General features: G+C 46.6%; 2 protein-coding genes across 4 annotated transcripts in view; one reads left to right on the plus strand and one right to left on the minus strand.

The window, feature by feature from the left end:
- LOC8036660 (zwei Ig domain protein zig-4) overlaps window positions 1-12,428 on the minus strand; it is a 313,494-nt gene that overhangs the window by 98,316 nt on the left and 202,750 nt on the right. The window lies entirely within an intron of this gene.
- LOC121833836 lies at window positions 6,836-8,699 on the plus strand. Its single transcript, XM_042287552.1, has 3 exons — window positions 6,836-7,126; window positions 7,285-7,424; window positions 7,508-8,699. The coding sequence occupies exons 1-3, from the start codon at window positions 6,895-6,897 to the stop codon at window positions 8,585-8,587; spliced, it is 1,452 nt and encodes a 483-aa protein (XP_042143486.1). The 5' UTR covers window positions 6,836-6,894; the 3' UTR covers window positions 8,588-8,699.

Here is a 12,428-nt window from a genome sequence, read left to right on the forward strand (position 1 = left end):
AGCATACGGCGCCGAAAGCCGCCATATGCTCGCTCGTCGCGGCGCGCGTTCGGCAGGCGGCGACAGTTGCAGATACAAAAACAGGCGCGGTAACAACAAGGAACTGCGGTTCCTTTTCTGCTAAAGACGCCGGCTCTCGGCGTCGTATGCTCGTTCGTTTGCGGCAATTGGCGTCGCGACCGCTTGCGCCATCTCTTATCTCCCGTGCGAAACGGTGCCGTGTTGTTTGAAGACCGATGGCGTCGCTGCGTTTCCATAGAAGCTAAGCCTTTTTCTTTCTTTACTTTTTCCTCAGGTAAGTTCGCCCTTTGCAAATTTCACAAAAAAAAAAGAAAAAAAAAAAGCACCATCTGCGGGCAACGCTGCACAAAGTCGTAGCGCGATAGGTTAAGAAACCAAATTTTGCGGTCGATTTAAAGAGCCTGGCGTCTCCTTGAATCACCCTGTAGATTGCGCTACTCCAGGGACGTGGATACAGAGAGTTTGATCAATGTGAGGCGCGGGCAGAGCCGGGACGTGCATCAGGTGCTGAAAGGGCTTGCATCAGACGTAGAAATAAAATTGTCGATCTTGAGCACATTTCGATAGAGCATAATCCTGATGTTTTAATGATAACATAGACGTGGTTGACTCCTTTCGTTCTTGATTGCGAAGTCATTCCTCCGGGATACAAGGTTTTTCGAAATCAAAGTCGAATTTGGGAGTTTTACGTGCCAAACCAACGACGGGTATCTGGCACGCCCCAGCGCAGGTCTGAGGATTAATTTCGACCACTTGGGGATCTTTTGACGTGCAACCGAAATCTCTGTTACACGGCGCCTTCTCCGCAATAAGCCTCCGTCAGATTGCCGGCACCTCGGCCGGGATTCGAGCCCGCCACCTGGGGATCCGAGAGCCGGTGCTCTCGCCTCGGAGCCACCGAGGTGGCTAAATTTTTCGAAATGATCGAACGACTAGGGGTGGTGGGGTGGCTATTGTTATCAGGGATACTTTGGTTTTTAGTGACATTCAAGGTATCTCTAATATAGAGGGCAAATGGTGCAAAATTAAAGTAGGTAGGGCCGAAGTAATTCTTGGGGTGATATACAGACCACCTGGTATGGAAATAGAATTCGTGATGGAGTTGGGGGAAACGTTTGCAAAACTTGCGGTTCACTCCAAGAGAGCTATTATTGGTGGGAACTTCAATTTCGGTGACATTGATTGGAATGGCTTTGTATTGGTACACGGGGAATCCGCAATCTCGACTTCATCTTGGACCTTATTTGTTTATATTAACCTTACGCAGCTTGTTGAGGACTTTACACGGATTCAAGGTCAATAGAGTTCAATATTAGACTTACTTTTTGTCAGCGACTCTTTGTTGCGAACTTCAAACAGCTGCAAGGTAATTCCCGGAATCTCTGATCATTCCATGGTGTACTTGTCTCTCCCAAATAAAACTCAACCGGTTGGAGAACGTATGGTTGTTACGTACAAAGACTTCAGTAGAGCGGATGATGAGGGTGTGCTCGATAAACTAGAATTGGCCTTCGACGAGTCTAAGGTTTTGAGTGAAAGTCGCACATTGCACATTGATCACCTGTGGCATTTCTTTACGAAAAAAGTTGAAGAGTGCCTTGATAAGTGCGTCCCTACCAGAACAAAAAAGAAAGCTGAACACAATCCATGGATTAACAGAGAGATTATTCAGCAGAAACGAAGGATCTCACGATGTCGTGCTAAAAAAAAAAACAAAAAACAAAAAAAAAAAACATTGGATTTTCGCAAACGTGATAGCTTATGGCTACTCAGCAGAAATCTCCAATCAATGATTAAAAATGCTAAAGACACATATTATAGCAAAACAATGAAACGTTTTATGACTTCGTCCCCTGGTAAATTCTATAGGCAACTTTCACCCCGAAAAAACAGTGTTGAAACACTTGATATCGAAGGCCATTCGATACAGAACGAAACTGATATTGATAATTGTTTTAATGAATACTTTTCGAGTGCGTTTTCTAGTGATGGCGGAAATTCACCAACGTTTCCTTTACTGGAGAACGTGCCTCCCACTGCTGATTGCATAATAACAAGAGAGGGCATTTTTAATCTGTTATTGAATCTTGATACTACTAAATCTCCAGGGCCCGATGAAGTTCCTAACGAATTCTTACGAAGATATGCAGAATCGATTAGTAACTACCTTTTGAGAATCTTTCAAATATCACTTCGTCAGGGGATAGTACCATCTGAATGGAAACGGGCGAAAGTTATTCCATATTAAAATCTGGTGCTGCATCTTTAGTAGCCACCTACAGACCAATATCATTGACATCAACTTGTGGGAAACTTTTAAAACACATAGTTGCTGCACATATACGTCCTTTTTTATTAGAACACCGATTGCTGGACGACAAACAACAAGGGTTCCGGCGAGGCTTATCAATCACGACGCAGCTTGTAGAAGTGGTTCACAATTTCGCAGAAGTTTTGAATCGAAGGGGACAGGTGGACGTCATTTTTCCTGGATTTTCAAAAGGTGTTCGATAAGGTCAACCATAGGAAGTTGCTAACGAAACTACAACTGATGCCTAAGAACCCTAAGCTCACTACAAGGATTAAATCGTTTTTAAGTGGGAGAACGCAATTCCTAGACATAAAAGGTAGAAAGTCGAATATGTGCGAAGTTAGATCGGGGGTCCCTAGGGGTCCGTGCTTGGGCCCTTGTTTTTCTTGATGTTTATTAATGACTTGGTTTCAAACTTAACCGTACACGCCAGGTTGTTCGCTGATGATTGCATCCTTTTTAATGAAATAAAAACTGATTCGGACCAACTTAATCTGAACAGATCTCTAGCTCAGATTGGTGACTGGTGCAAGGAGTGGCAAATGTCACTAAATAATTCAAAGACTGTGTTTATGACTATTACTCACAAAATAAAGGCATTAAATTTTCAATATAGTATAGACAATGAACCACTGACCCGTGTTTTAGAATACAAATACCTAGGTGTTACAATATCTCATGACCTTCGTTGGGGGGCTCACATCAACAATCATTAAAAAAGCTAACTCAAAACTCTGGTTTCTGCGACGAACCTTGAAGGAAAGCTCGAGTGACACCAAATTAACAGCGTATAAGTCGCCAGTGCGACCACTATTAGAGTACGCGGGGGGGGGGGGGGGGGGGGGGGGAGTTTGGGATCCTCACGGCAAAGTGTGACGTGCTAAAACTGGAGAGGGTGCAGCGGCTGGATCTGCTTTTTATTTTTTTTTTTCAGGTTTCGCAGGCTGTATTACAAAGCAAATCTCCCCTTACTGAAATATCGACGAAAAAATAAAAGACTGAAATTCTTGTTTATGATCAACGAGGTAGAGGGGCTTAGAGTGATAAACCGGAAGTTCGGAAGTGGCACCCCCCCGGTTGCCGCCATATTTTACGCAAATGTGACCACTCGTCACGTGACCTCCCAAGAGCCGTGACGTCACAGGTAAGATGGCAGCGCCCAGAGCTGGCGGATGCGAGTTTGTTCTGTGCGCGGTAGCCGTGATGTGCAGCTGCTTTCTGACGACTTCGGGCTTCTTCGTGCTCGCTGACGCAGGTATAATGTGAAAATATGAAGGAATGAGACTTTATACCGTTTTTGCGCAAGATCGCTCTGGATCAACGCCTGTGAGACAGCATCAGCTCTGCATCGCCGTACCGGTGCTTGGATTCCGGGATGTGTCCGAGGATCGATAGAACTTTGAGTGCTTTTAACATGAAATTTTCGCATTCTCTTAGCTTTGTTTGAACGTTGAATTATCTAAGAATCTACGCGAAATGTATACGTCGCGTTAGGGCCTAAGGGAAGTTGTTTCAGCCCTCCGTCACCGAACAACCATAGCAACTTTTAGCGAGGAAGCTCGTGCGATTTTAACCTTTTGTGCTAATCCACGATTCTACGTTCGATCGCTTTTCTTCCTTTTTTTTTGTGTGTGTGTGTGAGTGCGAACTGCACCCTTATTTTCAGCTATGAGGTTGGCGTTTTATTGAGTATGGGGAAGAATAAATCATTGCAGGCACCTGCTTCAAAGCTATTCGACTTGCTATAAGAACAACTGTTTTGGTGCATGCATAGATTAACTGCGCATTTTTTTCTGTTTTGTAGGATTTATTGCAGCTACACTCTTTTCCATCAAGAGTGCATTGTATTAGTCGGTCAATTATTTAATTGTTCTAATTACCTGGATAAGATGATTCATATTTGTGTTCATCCCTTGCCTGGAGAGCAGTCTTGTTGAAAAATGTTGACTACCATTCCTTTCGGTCTCTTCAATAGACTCTTTTTAAAAGTGTGGGCTGTCTATACTTGGCATCACCGTAACTTGGAAAAGGCCAACCGCCACAGCCCCCTCGAGCCAATCAGAGAGACGGAGCGAAGGTGTGTGACAAATCTGTGCAGACGAGCACTCTGGTGATATGCTTTCATGTGCCTCTCTCCAATGTGTGTATTGACTCACCGAGACCGTAGCCTTTGCCGTCTGCCAAATTCTGATGAAACAAATTACAGTAGCTACTTCTGTAATTACCCCAGGCTTTCATACTTTGGGTATTTGTTCGACAAGAATGTTGTGTCCGCCATCCCTGTGAATTCGGCTCAGCACCTATTGGACTCGAATGCTGCATTGGCGTTCGACGTGAACTGGGGCCCATTCATGTGCTTTGCGCCGAAAAAAATGGTGACGGTTGTGTTGCTTGATAAGGTTCTGCAAAGGGTCTATTGTGTCATACATATAGGAAGTGTCATGCTATATAACAATGCATCAACACATACTATTAAACTATATGCTCAGAGGTGTGTTTGTTTTTCCAATTAACAAGTTACAGCAGTGTGCTTTAATGCTATTATCATGTGTGTAGTTTTAAGTATCCTCTCTGCAATGCCTACAAAGGCCCCTGGAAGGAATAAATTAATAAATAACATTTTCACATCACTGGAGTTGGTTTTCGGATGCACCACATGTTCAGGAAAGGTTGAACGAGTGCAGCCCCATGCAACAAGTCTGCCAGTCTGGTATTTCCCATTAATTAATATTGAAGGGTCAGAGATGCGAGTGTCCTCGTAAGGTCCAGAGCATGCAATGGACACAATTCTCGGTGTGTAGACTCTCAAGGCATGAAGGCAAACGGAAATATGTTTATCTGGTTAGTGTATCAAATATGTTTATTTCCACTTGATTACAAAATTATTGATTCTTAGTAAATGGTTCCATAACGAGTTCTTTCTGCGACAGTCTCGTGTCAGGCGTTCAGTCGTAGTACCTGTGGACCTTGTTGTCGGATGACGCTCCTGGCACGTCGGTGTTCAGTTTGGTCGAGTGGCAACTTTGACCGACTGATGCTGTCTTGTAATCATACGTCATGTGCACTGAAGCTGCAGGGCTGGCTTCTAATCCGAAAATTTTCCTGGTAGTTTTCGGCATCAATGTAGCAAGTTCGGGCATGTATTGCTTACGTGGCTGTGCCTTTTGCTGTACCGTTGACTTGAAAGCTGGCAACAATTTTTGTTTGCTATCCAAGTCTGGTGATGCTTGCAGTTCACTTTTGAGAGCAACCAACCATTCTATTCCTTCAAGTCACTCAGGGGCATTCTCCCTCAAAGTTGCAAATTGTGTGCTTCGTGGAGTGGACACAGAAAATTGGTGTCAGCAAGTTTTTAGGTATTGTCCTTGGACGACAACCGACACCAAATCCACTGTCACTGCATCGCCGTTAACCTGCTTTGTCGTGCTTACCTCTTGTTGAGGTGATGGACATGAGGAGCTTCGGGGTAATCAGGGATTCAGAATCTTCGATTCAGCACCTTCGGCATCAGGGACAAAGGTCGCCGAAGGTAATCCTTAATCTCCCGTGGTCGCTCCTCGAGACGTAATCGAGGGTCGTTTGGCACGAACCCTCGCAGACCAATTCATTGGTACGGGCTGCTTTGGTAGACATGGTCGGCTTCATGCAGTGGTAGCAAAGGGGTGGTTATCATTTGAGCCCGTTCTCGTTTCGCCCTTCTCACTTGGCCCTTCTCAAAACAACCATTCTCAAAAGGACCTTCTCGCTTTGACCTGTCGCATTTGGCCCTTTCCCGTTTCGTCCTTCGTATTTCAACCCCTCTCATTTGAGCCCGTTCTCGTTTCGCCCTTCTCACTTGGCCCTTCTCAAAACAACCATTCTCAAAAAGACCTTCTCGCTTTGACCTGTCGCATTTGGCCCTTTCCCATTTCGTCCTTCGTATTTCAACCTCCCTCATTTGAGCCCGTTCTCTTTTCGCCCTTCTCCCTGGGCCCCTTTCAAAACAACCATTCTAAAAAAATATCTTGCTTTGACACGGCACATTTGACTCTTTCTACTCCAAATTTGTTTTGTTTTTTGGGGTAATATATATTCATAAATTCACTAATATTTCCTGTTGTGTGTGTGCCACGCTATTGGCTTAATCTCTCTGCCAATGATTTTAGCCGTGGGTCGTGGTCGTGGACAAAAGCTACTGCCTGACTAAACAACAGACCAACTACTTATCGCAGACAGATCACAGTCCGAAATGTCACTTTCTTTGAGGTCGCACTTTGCTTGGAAACAGAGTTTCCAAGCAAAGTGTCCATTGTTTTCTTTCTTTTCTTTGTGTTCGTTTAGAGAAAGAGAAGCAGGCGACATTGTACAAACGTATTACGTTATCTATAGTGTTTGTATTTTTGGGGGGTGAGAAGTGTGTGTGTGTGAGGGGGGGGGGGAGTGGGGAACGCCGGATGGGAGAACAACATAGGTCGAGAGAAAGTGGGGACTGTGAATCCAGTTCTTTTGTTGTCCGGGGTGGGCCGTGGGTGGTGGGAGCTGAGTCATAAAACGCTGAACCGTCAACTTGCACCCGGAATTCCATGATCGAATCGTCGCTTCACTCGACAGCGAGACGTCAGTCAGGGAAGATGGACAAGTTTGTTCTAAGCGAAACGCAAAAAAAGAAATTGTGTCTTCACCTTGAAGGCTACAAGTATTACAAACGACGACAGAATGCAAACGGAACGATCGCGTGGCGTTGTTGCCGTTACACTTCATCAGGATGTGTGGCTTCGATATTGACCGAAGAAGACAACGTGAAAAGCAGATCACGTAAGTTGCTATATTCGATTTGCCTTTGACGGTCTGTTTCAGCATGATAGAAATCGCTATTTGTTTTCGTTCCTTACTTACTCTTATCAGCACCACTTAGTACAAGCCTAAAGGCAGTTAAAGTGTCATTGACCATTCACGTTCCTATTTACTTATAGACGATCATAACCATGCACCAGACGAGGCGACGCTTGTGAAGGACCAGCTGCGCGTGGCACTGAAAAAGGCAGCAGCAGCCAACCCCAATACGCCCGTGCCAAGGTTGTTTCAAGAGGAACTTCTCCGAACTTGTTCTGCAGTAGGTTTTACATTATTACATCTATCGCGTATAAAGAAGTATTATTCAAAGTTAGCTGAACCAAATCACTAAATTTATTCTAGGTGCCAGATGAAGTCGCAGCAGAAGTACCCACGTTTGCCACCCTCAAGGATACGATGTATCGGGAAAGGCGTTCAGCGCAGCCACCGCTTCCATCATCAGCCTCCACTCTGCAACTCAACGACGCCCACAAAAAGACAGAAAGCGCAGAGCCGTTCCTGGTCGTCGACGACCGCAGTGATCCCTCGTCTTGCATACTTGCCTTCGCTACACGAGATGGAATGCAGCGGCTGTCGTCAGCCAAAATTATTTTTGCGGATGGGACGTTTTTTGTTGTACCGCACATCTATGACCAACTTGTAACCCTGCATGTTGTAACCGACGGCGTGCATAGCGCAGCGGTTTACTTCCTGTTGTCGGGTCGGTCACGACAAACCTATGTCCGTGCTTTTCAAGGGCTCAAAGCTGCATTCATATCGGCTGGGATTTCATTCTCGACCCCTGATATTTTCATGACGGATTTTGAGCAGGCGCTTATTGGTGGTCTGCGCGACGTGTTTCCTCAAGCTGCTCATCGCGGGTGCCATTTTCACTTTGCGCAAAGAGTATGGGCTTCCGTTCAGAGGGCTGGGCTCCAAAGTGCATATTCCAGTGATAACCAAGTAAGGGCTCTGATTCGTAAGCTCGTGGCACTTTCCTTTGTTCCGCCTTGTGATATCCCTCGCGCCTGGGCGTTTCTGCATCAGGAGGGTCTATTGCTCGGTATACCGGAGCTACCTGCTGTACTCGATTACTTCGACGCGACGTGGATAAGTGGCATTTTCCAACTCGAACAGTGGAACCACCATGGAAACAGGGGACCCAGAACCAACAACCACATGGAGGCATGGCATCGAAAAATCAAAGGCATGTCAGGAAAAGCGCACCCGAATCCCTTCGCGTTCATTGATTTAATCAAGAGAGACGAGGCCCAAACAAGAGTCCTCTTGCTTCAAGTTGCAAACGGGGGAGCCGTACGTGCGCAAGGCCGCAAGTGGGCCAATAAAGACAGAAAACTGGCGGAGCTTGAAGGCCGTTTCAACAGCGGCGCCATTTCGCTTTTTCAATTTCTAAACTTGGCTCAAGCTTTTTCTGGGCTGTAAGCATTGTTCAGAGCTTTAGCCGGAAAAATAAACGCGCGAAAATGTTGCCGTTGACTCGTTGTACGAATGTGAAAATGTGTGAAAAATAAAACCAAGTTGTTCGTCCGTAAAAGATGGTATCCCTTTCTTCGAATGCAGAAAAATGAATTCGACAAAGCTTCATATTGCCCGTTCGCGCACGGGCAATATGAGAATGGGCCCAGTTGCGAAAAACCGATTCGGATCTTATGACAATATTCCACCGAGGCGGACGAAGTGAGAATAGGACTAAATACGTAAGGTTCAAATGCGAATGGTGCGTTTTCAGATGGCGGGCAAAAAGAGAAGGGGCCCAGTTGCGAAAATACTGATTCGGACCATATGAGAAGGTTCAAACGAGGCGGACCAGGTGAGAATAGGACGAAATCCGCAAGGTTCAAATGCGAATGGGACGTTTTCAGATAACGGGCAAAATGAGAATGGGCCTATTTGAGAAAAACCTGATTCGGATCTTATGAGAAGGTTCAAACGAGAAGGACCAAATGAGAATGGGACGAAATGCGCATGGTTCAAATGCGAATGGGACGTTTTGAGATACACCCGTAGCAAAGTGGTTTTCGGTCGCACATTCGCATCACCTACGTTTTCCTCTGTGTACTTTGTTGAGCGCGGACCTACACACGATGTCGGAAATGCTTCGGCGTTAGAGTGTCTCATTGAATTGGCATTGAATACTAAGGGGCAGCCGGTGGCGGTCGTCGTGCTATTGTGGCGTAAGTTGCCCTTGGTTTGTCAGATGCCGCTTCGCTCGCAGAACTCTCGGTTGAAATACCTGTCAAACTTGTTCCGAAACAATCTCGGCAATCAAAATAAAAGCCGGGCAACTGATGGCAGGAAGTAGCTTCCTGATCTCCTCCCAGGCAACGTCGTGGGTGATGTCGTGGATGCCTGGGAGGCTGGCGTCGAAGTAGTAGCTGGACAACTCGAGTGTCGAGACGCCGGGAAGTTGTTCATAGTGGCAGGCTCGGGCATGCAGTGCACATTCCATGTTGGAAGCCTCAGTGATATGAACACTTCGACTGTTGTTGGGGGGTTGCGGACAAGGCTGCCGAAGGTGTTGTCCCTCCGATGACGAACATGGGATTCTTAGGTTCTTGTCTTCTGTAGCATCAAGGTCGGCGTGGGCGTGGGCGCTCGATCAAGCGCAAAACATCCTCCACGAGTGCGGTGGCGCTCTCATTGGGGCAGTGTCCTGGACAGAATCAAGAATGCGGCTCTCTTTCGTTGATGTTGGCTGACGGATGCGCGCTTCAGCTTGATCTTGCAAACTTCCCATGACGTTAAGGAGGATCCACGGTTCTCAGACCGGCGCCGGCAGTTGCTTCCACGAGAAGTATAGGTTCTGCAGGAGCTGGTTGTCTGTCCACCCAATGTGGCGGGCGACACTGTCATATTGTTCAATCCAGTCCTTGACGTCTTCATACAGCTTGCGTGAAAAAGCGTCGGAGTGTGATTTGCGACGGGCATGCAAACAATGGTGGGAGGGGACACGGTTTGCTGCTACAGGTTTGTCATTGTTGGCTTAGTCAGCTTTGGATTTTCTGACAGGACACCGAATTCCGGTGGTTTTTCCTGGTAGCAGCAACTGGCTCGGATTTCAGGTGCTTCGTGGTGTATTTCCGAGGTTACTCCTTGTAGTACTCGGTCGTCTTGCGGTTGTTCTGCCAGGCTCGGGTCAGGACTTTGCCTACGGCTCGACAGGGGTATAAGAAGCAGAATAGTCCGCCAGCCGTGTCCCATTATCGGGTAACTCGGCTGAAGAGCCGCCGGGTTCACACAGAGTGAAGGGCTACGGGTAAGGTGCCCAGTACCTCCACCTGAACATACGATTACAGCTGAGCATGACCTGCAGTGTCCCAGAATAGTGAATATTGATAGAAGATAGGACTGGAACAAGGATCCGTGACAGTATAACAAAACTAGCAGAAGAGAATCTATCCTGACCACTGAAGAAGCTGCATTGCTTTAGTGGCATTCTGTCCGAATAAATCCTCTCCTTCGGGGTTTGGCGACTGCCGTGGACGAACTGAACTGAAATGGATGTGGGACCACTTTTCTGGTAATGAGCCACTGCAGACTGTTGCCACAAAGCGGCGTGAGCTGGGTACGTAACACGCTCGGTGAAATGTCCGGACAGCTTGCAATTCGCGTAACGAGTGTGGATGAAACGTTTGTGTTGACGAAACGTGCGACAGGCCAGCGGGATCAATACCAACTGCAACACCTGTGCTCCGTGAAAGTGCACGGCTACGCCGGAACAATTTCGGAAGCAGCACAGCATCACCTAAAGCATGGCACAGGAACTACCAGCTTGAAGGCAGCTCTTCGGTGCGCCGCACACCTGTGCTCCGTGAAAGTGCACTTCTACGTCGGAACAATTTGTAAGCAGCACAGCATCATTCAGCACGGCACGGGAACTACCAGCTTCAAGGCTTCCTTCCGGTGCGCCGCACAACTGAAGTGAGCCCTCGGTCATTTGATCGAAGCTGCACCGTGATTGCACACCGCCAAGCACGACTCAGGCAATTTCCGTCGCTAAACTGTGTATCCAAATATATTGCACACGCTTCACTGCAAACCTCGAAGATTCCGATGGTCAACGAGAGCACAGAAACGTCGCCTTAAATTTTATCCTAGCGGTATCCGAATCAATCCGAGGTCCGAGCAACGTAGGTCAGATTGTCTCTTCCGTGGCAATATCCCGGTCGGTCACCAGCGAAATGCACACCGTTTCTCCGTATTTTCACGTTATACCTACGTCAAACACCACGCTGAACTCTGAACTCGCTTTCGACCGGCCTCATATGACGGCTTCCGCGTCTGAAATCAACTCGCCGAGACGAACGACAACCAACAAAGCATCCGACAAGCTCCGGCCCAGCTGGGGCCAGCCGCTGCATGGGCGCTGCCATCTTTCCTGTGACGTCACGTATTTGGTTTGGTCATGTGACGTGTGGTCAAATTTGCGTACAATGGCAGCCTCCTTATGGGGGTCACTTTCGAGTGCAGACCGGAACCCCGGTTTATCGCTCTAAGCCCCTCTACCTCGTTGTTTATGATATGGAATAATCTACTTTCGGTTGACAAATATAGTTATTTGACAGCGCATAAGTCGAGGATCTCTAGAAATAAGCACAGTCATACTCTACAACAGTACCGGTACCTGAAGGACTGCTTTATGTATTCATTTTTTCCATTGACTATCAGCGATTGGAATCGACTCCCCGAGGCGGTGGTTTCCTGTCATTCCTTATCCTCGTTTTGCGCTCGAATTGATATGTACAATGATGACTCACTGTATTTCTAGGATTGTTTTTCTTGTGTCACGGTCGCTAAATATTTGTACTTTGTGGTATTGTTGTAATAGCTGAGTGGTGATATGTTGTATAGTTGTGTTTATGTATTATTTATTAACCCACACCTATTATTGTTCTACATAGGACTCATAGTATGTGAAATAAAATAAATAAATAAAGAGGGCTTGGCATGCTCTTTTGGCCAACCAGAAGCCGAAAAGAATCCCTAGCGGTGGTAGCGAGAAACAGTTTTGGTCGTTTCAATAAGCGCGTAAGAGTTAAATGTAGTAACCGTGGTTGAAAATAGGGTGCACGTGATGTTTTGATCATGATCATGCAAAAATATGTAAGAAACGAATGCGCCGCTCAACTCTGTTTTGCTCGGACAGAGTTTGACCGCTTAAACGGCAAATTCCCGGCCCTCGACGCTTGACGTACGGATTATGTCGATCGTTCCGCTAGTCGCACTCTTCCACCATCATTTTGGATGACCGTGATTGAAACAT

The sequence above is a fragment of the Ixodes scapularis genome, unplaced genomic scaffold, assembly GCF_016920785.2.
Source record: "Ixodes scapularis isolate PalLabHiFi unplaced genomic scaffold, ASM1692078v2 PGA_scaffold9__187_contigs__length_104089568, whole genome shotgun sequence".
In the NCBI taxonomy this organism is placed as follows: domain Eukaryota; kingdom Metazoa; phylum Arthropoda; class Arachnida; order Ixodida; family Ixodidae; genus Ixodes; species Ixodes scapularis.